Consider the following 19,543-nt stretch of genomic DNA (forward strand, 5'->3'; position numbering starts at 1 on the left):
TCATGAACATATTCAACAAGCAACTACAGCATACAACATTTGGGCAAAAAAGCTTCCTATAGTATTGTACTTAACTTTATAAGAGAATCCCACTCTCATTTAAAACTCACCTTAATATTTTAACATTTTAATCTCAAATCTAATGCTGGACATAAAACACAGGGAGATCAGAAATAGATAATATACTGGCACCAAATGCAGACTGAAATTGAAACCACTCAACTGAACAAAAAAACACAATGTAATATGGTTATAATTATTTCAGAAAAAAATAGTAACATTATAAATACTTCATTTAATCCATATTACAAAATTTTAATATAATGTAAATGAAATCCTCAGCACGGGAGATTCCAGTGAGGATATCATTATATCTATTAATTAATTATTATTTTTATTACTATCGAGGTGATTTCATTAACAGTGAGAAATATCAATTATTTCAAATAAATATCAGAAAATCTAATTGGTGATGCCATAGTCCCACTGGCCCCAGACGGTTTGGGAGCAGTTGGTACTCTTGTGCGGTATTCACATAAAAAAATTATTATCATAATGTATGTATTATTCATTTTTGGCAAAAATTTTATGTTTTTAATAAAAAGTGTTATAAGTAGACATGAGAATGTGTTGGTGCATTTGAAGGCCCCAAAACTCTTCAATTTGATTCAAATTAAATATTTTATCATGCAAACAATGATTTTTGCACTGCCACTTTCTTTGACCAACGTTTCAGTAGGTTTGCATCTGACTTGATGATGGACACGGCAAGGCTATCCAAATTGTACACTTAAAGAAAAGTATGCGCAGTACATGGTTAAAAGTTACTTAAATGAAATATTGCTATTTTATTGAAAATCTGATCAAATTATTCGTATTCCTGTTGAAAACAGGGCTGCAGGCCTTCATCAAATGAATCGACAGATTTCCTAGCAAACTATCAGTGATATACAATTTTTTTATGATGTTAATAAAATTTATTATATTTTCGCATTCTGTCGTTATGTTTATTAGGATAAGCGCAGCTGCTAGAACACGTATTCGGATATATTCTGAATTTACTGAAATTTTCTGGGTAAATGGCGTGCCATCACGTTTTGACAGGATTTCAATAAATCAACAGTCCTAATTTTTCTCCCTGGACGGCTTATCACGCCAAAATCAATGAAGATGGGTGCTAGAAGATTTTTGAATTAAATACATAAAATGTCGGAATTTTTCAATGGATATATGGATTTCAACACTCATCCATAGCAGCCTCCTAACTTGTGCGAGATTTTACAATTTTTTTCGTTTTAATTTTTTTTTCAATTTATATTATTTATTAAAACATCTTTAAATGCTTTAGTTGATTTAAAAAAATAAATCAAAATACTTTTTTTAGGTTCTCATACAAGTTAGGAGGCTGATTTGTTTCAGTGTTCCGGCCTTATGATTTAGAAGTTTTTGATTTGAGTCGCATCCTTCTACATTCTTGAGAATGGTACCAATTTCTATATATTAATAATAATCATACAAACTTGTACTGTTTGACTTACAAAGCTGTAAGTCAAAACATTTGAGAAGCAAGAACGAAAATTTATTCGACGCGACAAAATACTGTAAAAATATTTATTTTCTCATTACGAGCATTTTCCGTGTTTATTTTTTAGAAAGTAACAAATAAAAACAGCCCTTAACGCGGTACAATTAAAACCCAATTTCAAAACTTTTTTCTCTGTTTTGTTTTTCCAACTTAAATTCAGCAATTTTTCCACCCGGGAAACAATGGGAGGCGTCCGATTGGCGACAACCCTTTTTTTCAACGTTTTTTCTTGTTTTCGTTTAACCCCTGATCCCGAAGGAATTACACGACCTAACCCGAAGCCGCCCGAACGTTTCCCACTTTTGCCGAACTTTTCCGAGCGCCCGGGCCAGTTAAGTAAGTGGATTCAAAATCCATAAAAGTGGCCTTCTAATTTCGTGCTCCTTTTGTCCGATGATTTTTTTGCACTCCGTTTCTTGACCTATTTTTCAGGTTTTTAGAGTTTTTTAAACAAATTCTGATAAACTAAATAATGCATGCAGAGATTACCGGAAATGCTTTTAATTGTAAATTTTTCACTTGTGTTGATGATTTTATTTTATTTAAAAAATATTATTTGGTGGATCATGACGCATCACAAATGACTAATTGGTGTATTGGTTTATCATGACTCTTCACTAATGACTAATTGGTGTATTGGTTTATCATGACTCTTCACTAATGACTAATTGAAATATTTATAGATTTTACCTCTCTCGTCTCTGTTAGTATATTAACATTTTTTTCTGAAAACGAAATTAGAATTTTGTGGTCTGTGGTGGAGTACTGTTCGTTAAAATTTTTAATAAAAATATTTAGGCTGCGTATTAAAGGTATATACTGAAAAGAAAAGCCCATCTAGAAACATTCCCAATTTTTTCGTGTTATTTTACCATTATCCATCTTTCCAATAAAACGAGTATTTCCGTTTTAGACGGGATTCTGAAAAGAAAATATTTTCATATTATTTTTCAAAACCGCTTCAGAGAAATTCGCAGAAAAATTTCAAATTGAAAAAAATAAATAAATGAAAATCCGGTATTATTAATTACACAAGAACAACCCATTTGGTATGAAAAAGGACAACAGAAAACAAAAATTATACATAAATAATTCGATTTGTAAATCTGATGTCTGTGGAAAGGACATAATCTCTTGTGATGCACTTACATTTTTATCTGTTTTCTATCACAGCCTGGATTCAGTGGGTCTATATCATACTGAATAGGAGTATGCTATGAGGCTGAGCGGAGTAAGGAACTAATATAGAATAATAACGGAAAGGTTTTGAAGTATCTGTCCATTCAGATTTGTTCTAAAACCATATCTAAAGCGATTTCAAACACCTGTCCTGAATTTTATGAACTGTCACCTGATTTTTTAACTCTGGAGCGAGATGCAAGAATGACTACACGTAATGACTACTCTGTAACTTGTTTTATAGCATGGGGGGAGATAAATACCTTTTCAAGCAACGTGTTTTGGGACCAAAACATTATATAATAATAAACTATCAAAAGTATTAAAGTCGCCTCATGTCTTTGTACTTTTCGCAGAATATTTGCCATACATTATGTTAAAAAAAGGTTTTATTTTCGGAAATTTCTTACCAATTTAACCGTATTTTTCAAACGGCAATATTTTCAATATTATTTTGTAGTTAATGTACTATTTTCCGACGACATGTATGAAATTGTGCACACATCTTAATGAAGATTAAAAAACAAAAAAAGTATGCAAGTTCATTTGGATTAAAATATATAATAAAATTCGAGCTGAAACTTTTTCAATTACAAATATTTTCAATGCCTAATCTGAAATCAAATTTTCACTAAGCCATTACCAACTTGGCAGACGTTATTGTTTTGTGTTTTTGGTTTTATAAATTTGATGAATTAACGTTGTTAATACCACAAGCTTGACTTGAAACATGGGGATCCAAAACTTGTTTTTCGTTCTAAGCCTATTATAATCCTGTTGAAATGTTATTTTGTTACAGGTAATTATGTTGCCTAATACATGACTTGTTTCTGTAGTTATTACACAATGTATAATGCTGCTCCGGTATATTTCATGAACTATTTATTATCTCTATAATATTTTCCTAACTATGAGCCTAAAGACCGTTAGAATTTGCTTAGACGAAAAATTAGATGTATTGTTTTTTATAGAACCAAAAAAATATGCATTTCAAAATCGTGTGTAGTTGTCCCAGAAATAGGTCGTACGTACTTCATCGACGATCTTCCTATTCCTTTTTAAATGTTTTGTATGAAAACGAAAAATACAAAAGATATTAGAACGATGACGTCATGTACAATCGCTTTCTGGGGGTAGTCTATAGTAAAAATAATCAACATTTAAGTGAATTATCGCTTGTCTGTTTAATTTTAAGCATACGATTTTCTAAAATTTCACATTAGCACACAATGTGTGTAAGTACAATGAAATAACATAATATATTGACCGGTCAGTGACTGAGTTTGTTTTCCCGCCCTTACTAAAAGCGGTACATACTTACTAGACATACTTTACTAAAATGATAGAAGTTTTAGGATATATATGTATATTTGATTAGGTAGGGTATAGTATATATATTATTATATATATTATATATTAGATTAGTTGGGCCCTTCGTTTGCAAAATATCTTCTTAAATTATTAAATAACATATTATTTTACAATTTAAGGGCCAATCTTATACATTTTATATCATTGGGGATTGAACGAAGATCCGTTATTTCATGAAACTTTTCCAGAAACTGTTTTCGTTGCGCAAGTTTGACAACACTTTTAACATAATGCGGGCATATTTCTTTGGCCGAAATCAATTTGGAATCTTTTCAATACAAAATTGAATTCGAGTCGTAAAATATGAATTTTCCATATTGTGATTTTCCTATTTGAAAACTTAAAATCGTTTTTGCTGAAACAAAGAAAACCATAGAATTTATTATCAGGCGTATGGCCCAATAAATTAATATTACAAATTTTGTTGATTTAATAATTACTTTTAATTACAATGCTTCAATAGCAACCTAATCAACACATTCGTTGACTTTTGAAATCGATCAAATTCAAGTGAAAAATTACAACCGAACATTTTACTTAAAAAACTTTATTTGTGAAAAGCCTTCATATTTACTTAGGTACAAAATTTTAGAGTGGCTTAGTTTTAAGACTCAAAGTTTTTTTATTGAATGATATTTGAAAAATAATTGATTGATGTTTTATAAGTTAATTTTCAAATTATTTTTCTTCAGTGTAAGCAGGTACTATTTTTTTAAATTAATCTAGGACTTTCTGAATTTGATCCATTTGACACCGGTGCATAGTCATAAAATGCTCGGACAAGACAAATATACAGTTGAAATTTTTCAAATGAGAACGGTTTGCTTCTACTACTCGTTCTTGAGATCAACAGCTCGGCCGTGGAACGATTTGCCAGACTCTGCGTTTCCTTCCTTCTACAACATGAGTCTCTTGAAGACTCCTTCCTCTCTTCAAAAAGACATTCCACACAGCATCCCAAAGATAACATAGGGCCTGAAGAAAATAATTTTCCTCCTATGTGTAGTTAGTGTTAAACAAGTTTTAGATGGTATACTTAATGCCTAAGTATTTTTACGAAAAAAAATATATATCCTGTTGTCTGTGATCCAAAATAGTTTGTATTTAACGTTCTAACCTTGCTTTGTCTTCCCTCGGCTTGTGACGAAAGCATTTTTTTACTGAACATAGAAATAATGATTACAATATTAGATTTTTTTATTTAAATGGGTTGTCTTCGTGTGTGTACTACGATTATTCAATTTGACATGATGGATAACATTGGCAAGATAAACCGATAGAGTATATTTGAGGCATGTCGGTGTCCCCTGTATCTTTGGGGATGCTGGGTGGGGGGTATTTTTGAGAAAAGGAAGTAGTTAATTTGGTTCAAAACATTCAAAATCCGATTCAGATATAAAGTAGTCAGAATTATGTGATAACTTACTTGACATTATTTTAATTAAAAAATGTTAATGAAATTTTGGACTCCCTTGACAATTTTTTTCAACTTAAAAAAAAAAAAATTTTATAAAATTATTGGACAGTTAAGGTCAAGGATATCGGTTAGGCAGTAAGTCGACTGAGTGAACGGTGACTACATATGGAAGATTTTTATATGTTTGGTTTTGAAAAAAAAATAACGTTTAGAAAGTCAGGAGACCAAACTTATAACATGTATCACTTCAAATAATGTCAGGAATCACAGTATATATGTATAATCAAAGTAAGTCAAGTACGTCTCTTGTAGATCACACTTCTGGGAATTTCCAGTTCAGTAGTATATATAAGAATACACCGAGTTGCCCCACAAAACAAACGGAAAAGGGGTATTCTTTAAAAGTCCCTTGTACAGCTTATTTAAGAAGTAATGCATTATTTATGTAGGTACATAAAACCATTGTATTCGAAGAATAAAATTTACATTTTTAAAGTTTGATAAAATAAATCTAAACGATTTAAGTGACATGTTCGACGTGTTAATTTCCGTTTTCTGCAGTTTTAAGCTGTACAATATTCATTGAAATATATGTTCCAGAGTATGAAATACGGACATTTCGTTAGAAGGTTTTTTAAGCCGGTAAGATTTACGACCATCGTTAATGTTCGCGCAAGTCTATCAGACTTAATACGTGATACCTAAGCATACAACAAATTGAGTACGTATTAAAAAAATGATATTATTATTGAATAAAAATATTATTTTTATTGTATAAATTCAAAATCGATTAAGTAAATGGTTTAAAAAACAATTCTTGGATTTTTTTTTCAAATAATTTGAATTGTAAAAACCATAGACTAAATTAGACTAGACACGGCATATTCATTTAAAAATAACCCCAACAATTTTGGTTTGGTTTACGTGCAAATTTATAAAAAGGCCCACGCATTGTGTCGCAATGCGAAATGGGTACTGTGCATTGCGTTTTACCGTTTGTTGGTCTAGAGTAAGCTAATTTGCTACTCAGCTATGATGGGCAAGTTCATTTTTTCATAAAAAATTCACAAAAATAACCCAGTTCCAAATATTTAAATTTGAATTATGTCCATATTACAACACCTCTGACAACAAATTGTCCATGGTTTCGCTTACGAGTTTGAACGCTTGTACAAGGAGTTTAAACAGAGTTGGGTTGTTAAGTTCATCTCCATATTTGTGACGTGCGCTACGTGGTGTTATTATTTTAAAATGAATTTAACTAGACAGGGCTAATCTAGTATAATACATCAATGGTAAAAACAGTTACAGGAAACTCAGATAGTTTATAAAAATGTTGCTTTAAATGCAATGTTCGTGGCTTAAACAAATGAAATTATTTCATTTCCTTCCGGCGATATACTTCTTTTTCAACCAGACGAATGAATATCCTGTCACTTGAGTACTCATGATTTTTCTGTATCCTTATGCAAGTTTATTGAATTTCTATAGTGTTTTTTACTTTATTTATTTAACAAAACGTCTATTTGAAGGTATATTTAATGCATTGATAACAGGAAAAACCGAATAAGCGTGTTTTGTATTGGCCATTGAAAGCCGAAAATGTTTTTTTTACGTAACTCCACTCAGGATTCAGGTGATTCTGTGTGATTATACAAGTAAAAAGGAAAATTTTACCTTTTCAAAGTTCCAAGGTTTTGAGGTAGATTTCAGGTAAATAAGTCAATAAGGTGAAGGAAAATTAACTATTCTTCTATGGAAAAATATTGTTCTATAGGGAAAAAGTGGATATTCTAAAAAAATAATTTATCTTTTTTATTTCTACCATCATGTAGTTCACATTCCGAATTCGGTGCATTTTACCCCCGGACATTATGTATTGATAATATTATAAGAAAAACCTTCAAGGAACAAAATTTTATTTCAATTTGAAAATTGTTTTTAATACCATTTTATAAAAGCATATGTATTCAAAAGTTGCGGTAATCCAAAATTCGTAACATTATAATATCTTATCTCTTATCTTTGAACGAGTATGGAACTCCTATGTGCACCTATTGAAGTTATTGGCGGTGGGCGTTTACAAAATTAGAAATCCGTTTGGGTGTGTAGGGTCTTAAATAGCCCTTCAAACTGCACTGTCTGTTTTTCTGTACCTAGGGTTCAAATCCTTTTGATAGAATAAAAGCGTAAAACAATATAAATTATCTCCATATAAGATATTTATTATAAGTATACATAATATACGGTATATAATTTATATAAATATTCGAAAGTTGATATTATAATATATGCGGCACTTAGTTGGGCTTCGCCCAGTTTAAGTGATACTAACAACAGTTACATTTAATAGGTAGATATTAGGCCATTCAAAAAAAAAATTAAAAGCAAAACTTCACCTTTCCACCTTCAATTTACCCAGCCTGAATGGGTAAATTGAAAAAAAATTTGTAAATTAAAAAATCGGTTTATTAATTCTGCATAATTTGTCGGCAGGTCGGAGCATTTCCGTTGTGCAATAAAATCGAAATTATCTGTTTTTGAAAGTTTTTTAAAATTTTATTATTAGAAATGAACGATTAAATTAAAATGAACGTAAAATTTTTGAAATATTAAAATATTTATTGCAAACATTAAAAGTTTTAAAAATGGCTCCTCCGGGTTTTTTTCATTAAAACACAAACTAAAATTACTGATACTGAAAAAGCACACGTTTTTATTACAAAAATGGGTTGTAAATATTATTGTGTTTAATTTTTTTCGATTGATATAAAAAAAATAATAAAAAATACCACAATTTTTTCCTGAAATTGCCTTGGGGTTTCTCTTTATAGCACTTTTTAGATCATATTACTAACCACGACAGTAAGGGAACAAAGATTTTTATGAGACCATATGAGCTTTTCTTAAAAGCAAAAAAAATGGCGTGAGAGGTTAACACATCAATTTTTCACTCCCACAACTTTCCATCTAAAACGGTAGGAAAAAATTTCCTCTTTGAAATAAGACAAAATTTGAAAACATTTGTAAAAACAAAAATAAATACATAAAATGTTTTTGAAATTAGTAAGGCAATTCGTAAAAAAAATACGCCTTTGGAAGGGGACAAAAAATATATACCAACATCATAAATTCATCTGCCCTGATGAAGATGTGATTTAGTATGTACGTGTAAACGTACATACTGGTTGGCGTATAGTAAATTTTAAAATGAAATACACTTTTAAAACAGGGAATTTTATTTATAAATATATTTTAAAATTTATAAACAGTCGCAAGCAAACGTTATAATTAAACGGTCACTCCTAAGCAGAACATTAATAAACAAGGAGTGATCTGATGTTATAACAACTCTGGAAGTCCTAAGCTCACACAGGAGATTAATTGTTGTTGGATATTGTTGTTTCTGGCTACTCGCCTTAAGTGGGAAAGTTACGATCCTGTATTCCCGTAGTTCAATGCAACAGAACAGTTCTGTGTGCACAGACATAGACGTTAATGTGTTGAGATATTTGTCTTAATTTATACCTGGCAGTATATCCTGTATTTATAATAGTTATTACCATGGCATCCTTACTAACTGACTCGGGTACAGCAATTACAACACTAAAAGACGAACATAACACACTCACTAACCAATAGGATGCATGAAAGTATGCAGTAATCCGCGTTCAATTGTAATGTTATATTTCGCATTAGTCGGAATACCCTGGTATATGCATCGCCAATTTGCAATCCACAATATTAACTTTACATAGATGGTAGAAAACGGATCCAAACCAAATTTAGAAAATATTTTACCCCCAAATTCAAAAATTACTTTGAATGTGCATTTCAAACCTTGAAGCAAAGGCAAATAATAGCTTATTTAACATTTATGCATCGAATTTTAAACACTAACATCGACTGTACCTAACTAGTGTCCCTCATTAATTTTAACATGCCTTTGAGACCTTCACTGCATACAGTGGTATTCCATACGCTTATTTACAAAACAAATGCAGCATCTAATTTGCCAATTAACCGAGCTCTTCATACACTAAATAATATTTGTCTAAACTCAAACATTCACATTCGGACTCAGTGCCCAAATTCAAACGTGGCATCTTGTCAATAATATAAACTGTTCAATGTGCAAACATAAACACACATACACACTCACCCATGCAAACACACACATAAACCTATACACTACACACGTCACCTGCTAATTGAGGAATATACATACCAATCACAAGACATTACACGGAAACAAAGCATAGGTACCCAACATGAAATATTTAATTCCTGTAAATTGTTTCATCACTGTAACTACGGTTTGTTTCTATAATTTCAAATAAAAAATAAATGATCTAGGCAACAAGTTTGGGGGTTCCATTTATATATTTAATGATACCATTTATAGAATTAAGCGTAATCTATATTAGCACTTTGTTGAATCCGGTAGCGGAGGTAATGCAGTTTTAGTGATTGGTCTTAGTTCTTATTTATATTATATTTTATTACTTTTAAGTTTACTAATAGTATTTTAAAATTATTTTGTAATACTTTTCATCATAAACTCACTATACTTGTAATCACAGTTTTAAATTTGTGTATTATAATTTGTGGATCTATTTTGTACTTACTTTAAAATGGATCACATCTACATACTGTTATTATTTCTTATGTAATGCAGATATGTTGCTGTGTATACTGCACCATTTGTCATTTTTTATGTAAAAGCCTTTGTAGGCGTTAATAAAAAATATAAATGGATAACGTCCCTTAACCTTCTGATTTTATTTCCGAAAAAACTACTTACAACTTGCTTATAATCACTGTGACAAAACCTGTAATGATGCATTACCGGTTCTGGCTGGTACACTGCCGATTGACTTGGAAATTAGTTTCAGGAAAATTTTTACTAAATGAGTTAATTAGAATTTTTGACAAAAAGGCATTGATAAGAGGTAAGGCCGCTGTCCACCTGGGAGTCAAACTGACACCCTGTGGAGCGGTGTCCCTTCCTGGCTTATTGAAAGCCATGCGAGATAGAACGCTGAGTGTATGGCAAGAGCGATGGGATAGGTCGACGAAGGGTAGATTGACTTTCTCTTTCTTCCCTTCAGTTAAAAGCAGAATGGAAGGGGCGCACATAAAACTGGATCACTATATGACGCAATTGGTGTCCGGTCATGTGGAGCTCAGGGGGCGGCTACATAGTCTCGCCTTGTCTCCTCATCCGAACTGTTCATGTGGTGACACTGTAGCGTCGAGAAAAATCTAAATTAAATAATTAATAATAAACCGCTCGACCTACTTACTTAGTATCTACTCCCGAATTATGTACCTGTATTCCAAACCGCAACGTAAACAACCTACGTACTACAAGACCTACTTGCCTACTCGCGACAATACTATCGCGCACTCAGTCTGAGATACTACGAGAACTCGCCAGAAGGTTCGAGTCTTCCGCCTATGCATAATTGCCACGCTGTCGAAGGTTCCCAAAACACACAGTCCTGCGAATTTAGAGTGCCTAGAATTTAGTTGCCATCCATCTACCTACTGCTACCGTCGGCCACCAGTATAAATAAGCACGACGCAGCGAGTCAGTCAGTCAGTCATTCATCAACCTGCCGCCAACGATGTACTAATCTCACGAGTGACGGTGCGCCCCCGCGCCCCCCGCGAAGGACAACATATACCCGGCTTTGCCCGTACTACCATGGACTCTATCGGGACATCATCTTAGCGCCTTGTCCAGATCGCCGTTCCTGGCAAGCGCTGCTCGGACTACAAGTGCCCTGGTTCCAGTGTCTCTGACCAGCGCTTCTTCCACGCTACCATGACCACCACGAGGACACGCTGCATCCTCACTGGTCACGCCGTTCCCGTTCAACCGCCTACAAGGTCCGCCGCACCTTCGGCCGTCTCGTCAGCACTGGAGTGCCAGAAGACCTACGTTCTTCGCCAGTGCCTGACCTCCATCGAGTCCCGGTCACCAGCGCCCGGCGTCGACTCACTGACCCGCGCTTGACCTGCCATCATCAGCCAGCATCCGGTGTATTCTTCTGTCCTACATCATCTCCTCGTCACGGCAACTGACTCACCAATAAACACATGTGACCTTCAACACCTTCTTTCATTTCGTGCCTCACCACTGATCCCCAAAACACTAACCAGACAGCCGAGCACATTCTGTGGCACTGCGAGTTGATGAAGAATGCCCGAGAGGAAATGTTGGATGGCTTGAGAGGGATTACAAGACCGGCATGGAATGCCGATCTCGTGTTGAACAGAGAGAATTTTGAATGCTTAAAAAAGTTTGTAAAGTCCTGGGTAGAGAGATGGCCGGTGCCTAGAGTTGCTGATTTAAAATAAAATCATCTTTGTTTCAGGTGCCAAGCGTATTGTTCCTGTCACTCCACGGTTACTCCTCTTTAACAACTTTAATATTGTTTATGCGCGATTGCTTTGTGTTTTATTTTTATTTTTATATACTCGTTGGTTTTACTTTCTATGTTTTATGGCATTATCGCAATACATTTATTATCTTATTTGTTTGTTCTTTTTTCCCTTCTTTTTTTTCTATTATGAACGGTCAAATTGTTGTTGATCACAACTTATTTTCTACGTTTGTTATTTGCCTTCTTATTTGTTACTAACAAATTTGTTTATGAATAGGTTGTCGAACTGAACTCTATCGTACTGTGTTGTTCATTTCCCCACCATGGGGGCGGATACACCCTGTTCCTGCATCCAGTAAGGTGACATTAATCCGGTGCGGCTATCTCACGAACCACGGGTGCCTCCCCCGGCATCATGAGCGGGCCTGGGGAATGTTTGCGCGAGCCCGGTCCCCTTCCGTCCTGCCTCCGGTGACCTGAGGCTCACTTCATTCCCTAGGGTCTTTGGGAGTATCTCCCCCCCCCCCCTCCCCACATTTACATTTCTTCGAGGGTACTCTCGGAAAACTGGCTAAGGGACGCGGGTGCTTGGGATCGTTGTGGCCAGGCCGCTTGCCACGCTCATTCTTGCCGGGACTGCCCCGTGATAGTGGGGTAAACTGCCCTCGATACGCGGCTTGTATATTTTTATGTTACTAACAATCATGCATGCAGGGACATTGGAGGATCTAGAATCGTTTTAAAATAAATTTAGCTTCTTTTTACAAAAAAATTAGAGTCCTGACGTGTTCGGCTAAGGAGGTTAAACAATCAGTTTCTTCACACAGCCGTCGGGAAAGGGTGGGTCCCCTCCAATGTGACAAAACCTATCTGAATGTTTAATGTATCTACCGGACTTAGTTTGCACCGGATTATTTCTGATGCTGGCATTAAAAAAAAGCTCTCTGATATTATCACTAACTTATATTCATCAAAACACGTTTCAGGCTTAAGATTTCGACAGTTGCAAAAGTTGAGGGTTTTGGAAGACATCCCATGCTTGTCGGATATCATCATAATAGAAATATTAAAATAATATATGACCGCGTGAGAAACATGGAGATCCGCAAATTATGCTAGGGGCAAAGTGAGCAAGATTAAAAAAGGTACGCTTAGATGGCTTGGTCATATAGATCAAATGAACATATAAGAAGTCAGGAACACCCGCGGAAGACATGGCACGATCAAGTAAATCAAATACTTTAGTCGGGCCATGTCGAGAGTCAGAATAACAGAATAAGAGTATGTGTAGGAATGGTCCTATGTGAATGAGGAAAGGAGTATGTGCCAAAACCGAGTTGTTTGGCGGTCTGTCCTGTCTGCCTACCCTATCGGGGAAAATACTTAATGATAAGTTAGTTAGTTAAAACTTAGAAAGGTACATTATCCCTTGTTTGAATTTTCCGTGCAAATATTTCCAATTTTGAAAATGACACTATAATTTAAAGCAAGAGTTCTACAATTTATTGAACTGTAGTACTTTCAAATTATCATGATCGCGATTAAAACACTTATATCGACTTTAATGCCATATTGTGAGACGTAATATAATTAACACACGCAAATTCGACGCGCTAATTCCGCTAATTTGCCAATTTCACCACTGAGATAAATTTTAGAAATGCGAAAAACTAATAGCTTAAAAAATAAAACGCGGTGATCTATCACGAATTTATCGAGACCCTTCTATTTCCTGAAATACACAAAACTTAGCATCCCAAAAATGACGAGGCCCTGAGGTATAGCTCAGGGCCTTCTATGTGAGTAAACAAAGTATCCAGGAACACCCCTGGGGTTTTATTTTCAGAAATAAATAACAAATCAGCTACAAAATAAGGGTACATTTTTGGGAAGAAATCACTCAAGTACTGAACTAGAACTGGGAAATAACTCCCACAAGCCCATTGGACCTCAACCCACATCAAAGGTGTACCACTGGCTTTACGTATTTACGAAAAATAGTTGTCATTACATACTATTTATTTTAGTAGGAAGTTGAAAGGGACTAAGAAATATGTTATATTAGAAACCCCATCCCATAACAGAATATAAATATTGCAAAAATAAATAGTATTGCAAAGTGACCGTTTAGAAGTCAGGGCACTAAAGAATTTTGGTTTGGTGTAACTCAAATTGTTTTTTATAAATAACTAGCTGATCAACCGCAATACTTCGCTAATGCTATTTTCATTACTTTCTTGTTTACCACAATGTTACTGTGAAACTACATTGCATTGACATTAGTTTAACTCCGTATCTCATTACAATATAGATATTGCCTTAAGTATTTCTCGGGCATCCCCCACTTCTTCTATCATTGAAACATCTCTTAATACTTCTGGAAACTAATACCAACAAACTTTGAATTTTTCAGCGATATCAGTCGACTACTTTTCGAGTTTTGGTAGCACAAAAATACGCAGGCTGTATTTTTATTATTATATTAAGATTAGAAACCAGTTAGAACTTAACTCAACCATTTAATATAAGACGTTGTCCTGCCATAAACCGCAGTCTGTGTAGGGAAGTAAATATTTGTGGTTGTATGCATTTATGGACGAGAATTCTAAAAATAAAAAATTTTCATTGAACAAAATTTTTTTAGATCTGACATCAGTGCCACCGATCGGGTCCATAATATATTTCAAGTTGGAACCAACCATAAACATTCCCAAATATTCGTTGAAATTTAGTTCGGCGGTTTCAGAGATTAGCGTGTACGAACACAATGGCACGTGAATTTTATATATTAAGAAAAAGAACAAACCTTGAGCTGGTGCGTAGATGTTCAAATAAAGGCAATCCTCCGACTGGTTGACAAGGAACGGCAGTATCCTCTTCAGGTACTCCAGCCTCCCTTTGGACACCCTCTTCAGCACTGCCGTCTCATTCCTGATATCTGGCAACACTTGCGGACATACCGGACTAAATCTGTCTGCCACTTTGATTCCAGACCATAAGGCTCCGGAAACAGGAGGCATAAACCTCAAGGAACCTAGCGGAGGAGACGCGTAAGGGATGCCTCTAAATACCTCCACAGGGTCCAGATATCGCGACTCCAAAGTCACAATAACACCCCTCAAATCACCATACTTCGTTCTTACTACTCTAGAACTCAGTGTTCCGGAACTTCTCTCCCCATTTTGACTACCACTACTTCCCATGTCGCTATTACCACTACTTCTCGATGAAGCTGCTTCGCACTTCACCGTGAAGAACTTACTGGTGAATGGTGGAAGACTGAGAATAAGTAAGGAGTGAAAGAGAAGCATCATGAGGGATGACGCACCCTTCACGCATTTAAACCGCGTTCTGATGTTCTTTCCCATCACTCTGCAATTTGACGCCACTATTTGAGGATCTTTTTCATCGCTCTACAATTTGACGCCACCTGACGATGTTCATTTTCATCACTTAGAAATGTGATGCTTTCTTTGATGATATTTTACATCACTTTATAAATTGTCTCCACTTTTATGTTCTCTTCCATCGCAAAGCTATGTAACGTCACTTTGTTATGTTTTCTTCCATTACTCGGAAAAATGAATCCACTCTTTCAAGTTCGTTTTTATCACTTAACAATGTTATGCAACTATAACTAATACTTTAAAATAATAAAAAAATCACTTCACTTTAAGCTTAAATGTTGGAGAATCATCATTATTATTGAAAACTAAATTAAAATATTGATTATCTTAAAAAAACAATATAGTATTATTATTATTCTTAAATCACACCAAGTAATGAAAGGAAAGCAATATTATTGAAGAGATACATCAGAGTGTTTATCAATTTAATCTGAACAACGGTGAGACGTTATATTTAGAATGTCTGTCGAGAAGTGGGCGGAATCAGGCTGTTGTGTTTCTCCTATAGAGGTTTATTTCCATGATAGTAGTTCATTGATGCGACGAACTGAAAGTTAAAAAGAGAGAAAATTAGAACAAAACAACAGCTGTGAGAAACTTTTAAGCCATGATAATTTTTCATGCATCCAAGTAAAAATTAATAGTAGAGATAGTAAAGTTAAGGGGAACAAAGATGAAGGAGTATCACAAAGATCAGGAATTAGATTTTTTTGTTTTTCCGTCGTGTTCAGGTACGAGTATGTGTTAATTTAAATCATTCCTTCGAAAAACAATAATAATCATTTTATGGATTGGTTCTAATACAAAGTCACTGCTAATATTCAAATAACTTTTTTTTCATCTGTGTCCTTAATGAAATTAATGGCATAATATGTTGTATTGTGTATATTTTTTCATCTTTGTCTTTTTGTAATGTAATTCTTGTTTTTTTTTTTTCTCTCTGGTCCTTTTAAAAATATGGTTTATTTTTTTTACAATACATTATAATGTTTATCATGGTAAACCTACGTGTTTACTACATTATACAGTAATGAATTGGCTGAAGTAAAGAAGTTAGGAATTAGGTGGAAAAATTCTAACATCTACGCTCATATTCTTATAAATAAACATAAAATCCTTAATATATTATTGAGATCAGCTTTGTAAAAATAAAAATATTAACCAATGTAGTATGGTATAGTAAAAATACTTTATACCACTTTTATATCTATTCGACCGGACCTATTGTTATGAAGCGGTGTTAAGTCTTATTTAAAAGTAATTATTTAAAACACCTCTTCAGAACAAGTACCATTCATAGCATTAATTTTGATTAAAATTATAGAGAGCACGGTCTGGCAACAAATAGACCGCCGGGCAGTCTATTGTTTGTTTCCGTTTCCTTTCGCTGGGTACTCTGGAATTGTTACACGAGCGGGACGGCCGTGTAATGATCGCACAGTCAATTAGATTATAATTCATTTTTACCCTGGATGGGCGATCGTATTAAAAAGTGTACATCAGTATTCCTGATGCGGGTTATTCGGTTCCTTTTTACAAAAACCAAGTCGGTGCAGGCTCTATTAAATAAACGTCCGTATAATGGATGACCGTGTGTGTGTTCGTGAAGATCACAAATAATGTTCTACTGAAGTTTATATACGCGATCCCTTGCAAATCGTTATTCCGCGGACTCCGGGAAATGAAGCATTCACCTCAAGTGGCGCGATACAAGCCGTATTTTTCTTAATAAGATACGGATAATAAAATCACAAGCCCGGACGGCACCCGCTCAAGTAATCTGCCGATCAGCTCAATGGATGGATTCGCTCCATTAATGTTACATAAACGATAGACCCGATACGCTCCAGAACCGCTTATCAGCCACCTTGTCGGAGACGCTGGACCCGTCTCCTGGACCAAAGCCCTGATGGTGCCAGCTCGATCTGTCTGGGACAGACCACCGCCGGCCGTATGGAAGCTCCCCGCTCACTTTCCGTAATTAAGTGGTTAATCAGTTTTAGATAGAATTAAGAACCAATTTTTGATCCCTGGGGGTAAGTGCCGAGTCATAATATGTAACATGTTTACTTAAATATATTCTCCATGTTTTATAATGTGCAAAAACAAAACTACTGCTTTCATTTCACTACAATCAGTAGAACCTGTAATCCTTTGTGTGCCCATGCCTTGGCGACAGTTTCATGCTCTGCCCATCCCGAACATTACTCGAGGACCGAGTATTGGCGCGCAGAAAATCTGCAAAGTTCGGGATGGCATTTAATATAAAATATGGCCGGTAACACTATTTCGGACAATCACGTCCACTTTACGGCAAGTAAATTTTCGCTTAAAACCATGAAATTTATACTAAATTTGTTTGTTAACTAATTAGTGAAAAATAAATACCAAAAGTTTCGTACAGGTCTAAAGATGGACGTGACTTGGTCGGAAAGTAAAAGAAGATGTTTTTATTCTTTAATTGGTATTATTTTATTAATACGATTGAATTCCACCAAATATCACACAAAGAATACTGTCTTTTCAGAGTGTCATAAAATATGTTTAAACAAACAAATTTTAAATAAAACAATAAATAAATTCCACTAATATTTTTAATAATTAATGCCGACCGGGTATTAGATACAACCGTATCTTCTTGAGGGCAGAAAATACTCTACTATAATCTAAAACTACAAGTAACGTGTATTACAAATATATTAAGATTTCAAAAGGTAGCGAAAATTTGGGCTGAGCTCCAAAGGAGGAGGTATTTGGAGGATTGGGTTGAAAGTACTCTTTGTCAATAGGGAACGCACCAAGTAAAGAACTTTCTTGAAGGTTTATATTGTTGTTGATGACTTTATTATAAACGTTTGTTACTTTCCGTAACTTTTATCCCTAATAAGTTATCCAGTCTAATCCCTATTCCATTTTTATGAACTAAACTGACGCATGTATCAAGTATATAAGTATAGTATAAATGGTATTTAATAAAGGGTGCGCAACAAGCCAATGAATCGATTTTTGCATCAATTATGTCTCATTTTAAAGATTCAATTTCAAATTGTCAATTTCAATTTGAATTCTTCAAACACAAAACTGATTTTGACACTGTCCAAACTGCTTGTGATGTTAGAATCAAAGATCATCACCTCTTATTTACCACTTTTGCTAAGATAACTTTAGGCCAAATAAATTAAAAATAATTTGCAATAAAGCTATACAATGCTTTTCCACCGGCCATTAAACAGAACTCAACTTACTTTGAATATAAATCTGATATCTTTGATCATCAACCAAGACAGATCTAATATCAAATATTTTACTCAGACCAATTTATAAAAATGCATTTCCAACAGTACGATACTGAGCGTTTTTAATCTTAAACATAATATTGTGTTGTTATTTGTATTGATAATATAAACTTCTATAAACTATTATAAAATGGGCCTACTCTCAACACAGGTCCTTATCGAGACAGGCACAAAATCTCACCTATGTAATCTAATTAATGAAATTGAAACTGATAAAAAAAAGAATTTTTAATGCAATAATTAGATGCTTTTTTCAAAAAATAACATAAGAATGTTATGTAGGTATGAATTATTTAAAGTAAACAACGGGAATCACTAGTCCTAAAGAATGGTAAATGTGATTTAGAAAGCGTAAAATTGAATAACTCCATGAACAAGAGGAACTGAAAACAAGCGGGCGACATCTGTGGAAACAAGACTCGAAACGCAGCCAAGATTTAAATTCTCTAGAGAGAAAATAATCAGCCAGTAAAAGAGATGTGATAAATAATCAACAGAACGTTTTGATTCATAGAACTGAGACAAAAAGTAAAAGTCTTTGAAGCTTTATTGAGGCGAACAAATCTTCAACAAACAAAGTTTCTGTAACAGGCATGGTAAATTATTCATGGATTTTACTCAACACAATAGGAGATTGTGTGCGCTGGGCTGTAAACAAATTATTTGGAGATCAAAATAATATGATTTGTTGGTACCGACACCATGACAAATTGTTCTAATTTTACTCTAGTACTTTTTTATTTCTGTGCCCAAAACGTGCACAGTTAAAAATGAGTATTACTAATTTATGAAGAATCTCTTAAAATTATCGGTAATCCGGTTAAAAACGGGATTGCAGGTATTGTGAATGAATAAACAGGTTTCCTGGTAAACTCTTGATAAATTACGATATTATC

General features: G+C 34.2%; 1 protein-coding gene across 1 annotated transcript in view; it reads right to left on the reverse strand.

The window, feature by feature from the left end:
- The window catches only part of Nlg3 (Neuroligin 3), a 725,436-nt gene that overhangs the window by 646,430 nt on the left and 59,463 nt on the right, over positions 1-19,543 (reverse strand). The window contains exon 2 of the mRNA XM_089647690.1: positions 14,751-15,898. Coding sequence (XP_089503816.1) covers positions 14,751-15,312 — 562 coding nt within the window. The 5' untranslated portion in view covers positions 15,313-15,898. The remainder of the gene's footprint in view (positions 1-14,750; positions 15,899-19,543) is intronic.

The sequence above is a fragment of the Hesperophylax consimilis genome, chromosome 26 (assembly GCF_061612785.1).
Source record: "Hesperophylax consimilis isolate HC1 chromosome 26, BYU_Hcon_1.0, whole genome shotgun sequence".
Lineage (NCBI taxonomy): Eukaryota > Metazoa > Arthropoda > Insecta > Trichoptera > Limnephilidae > Hesperophylax > Hesperophylax consimilis.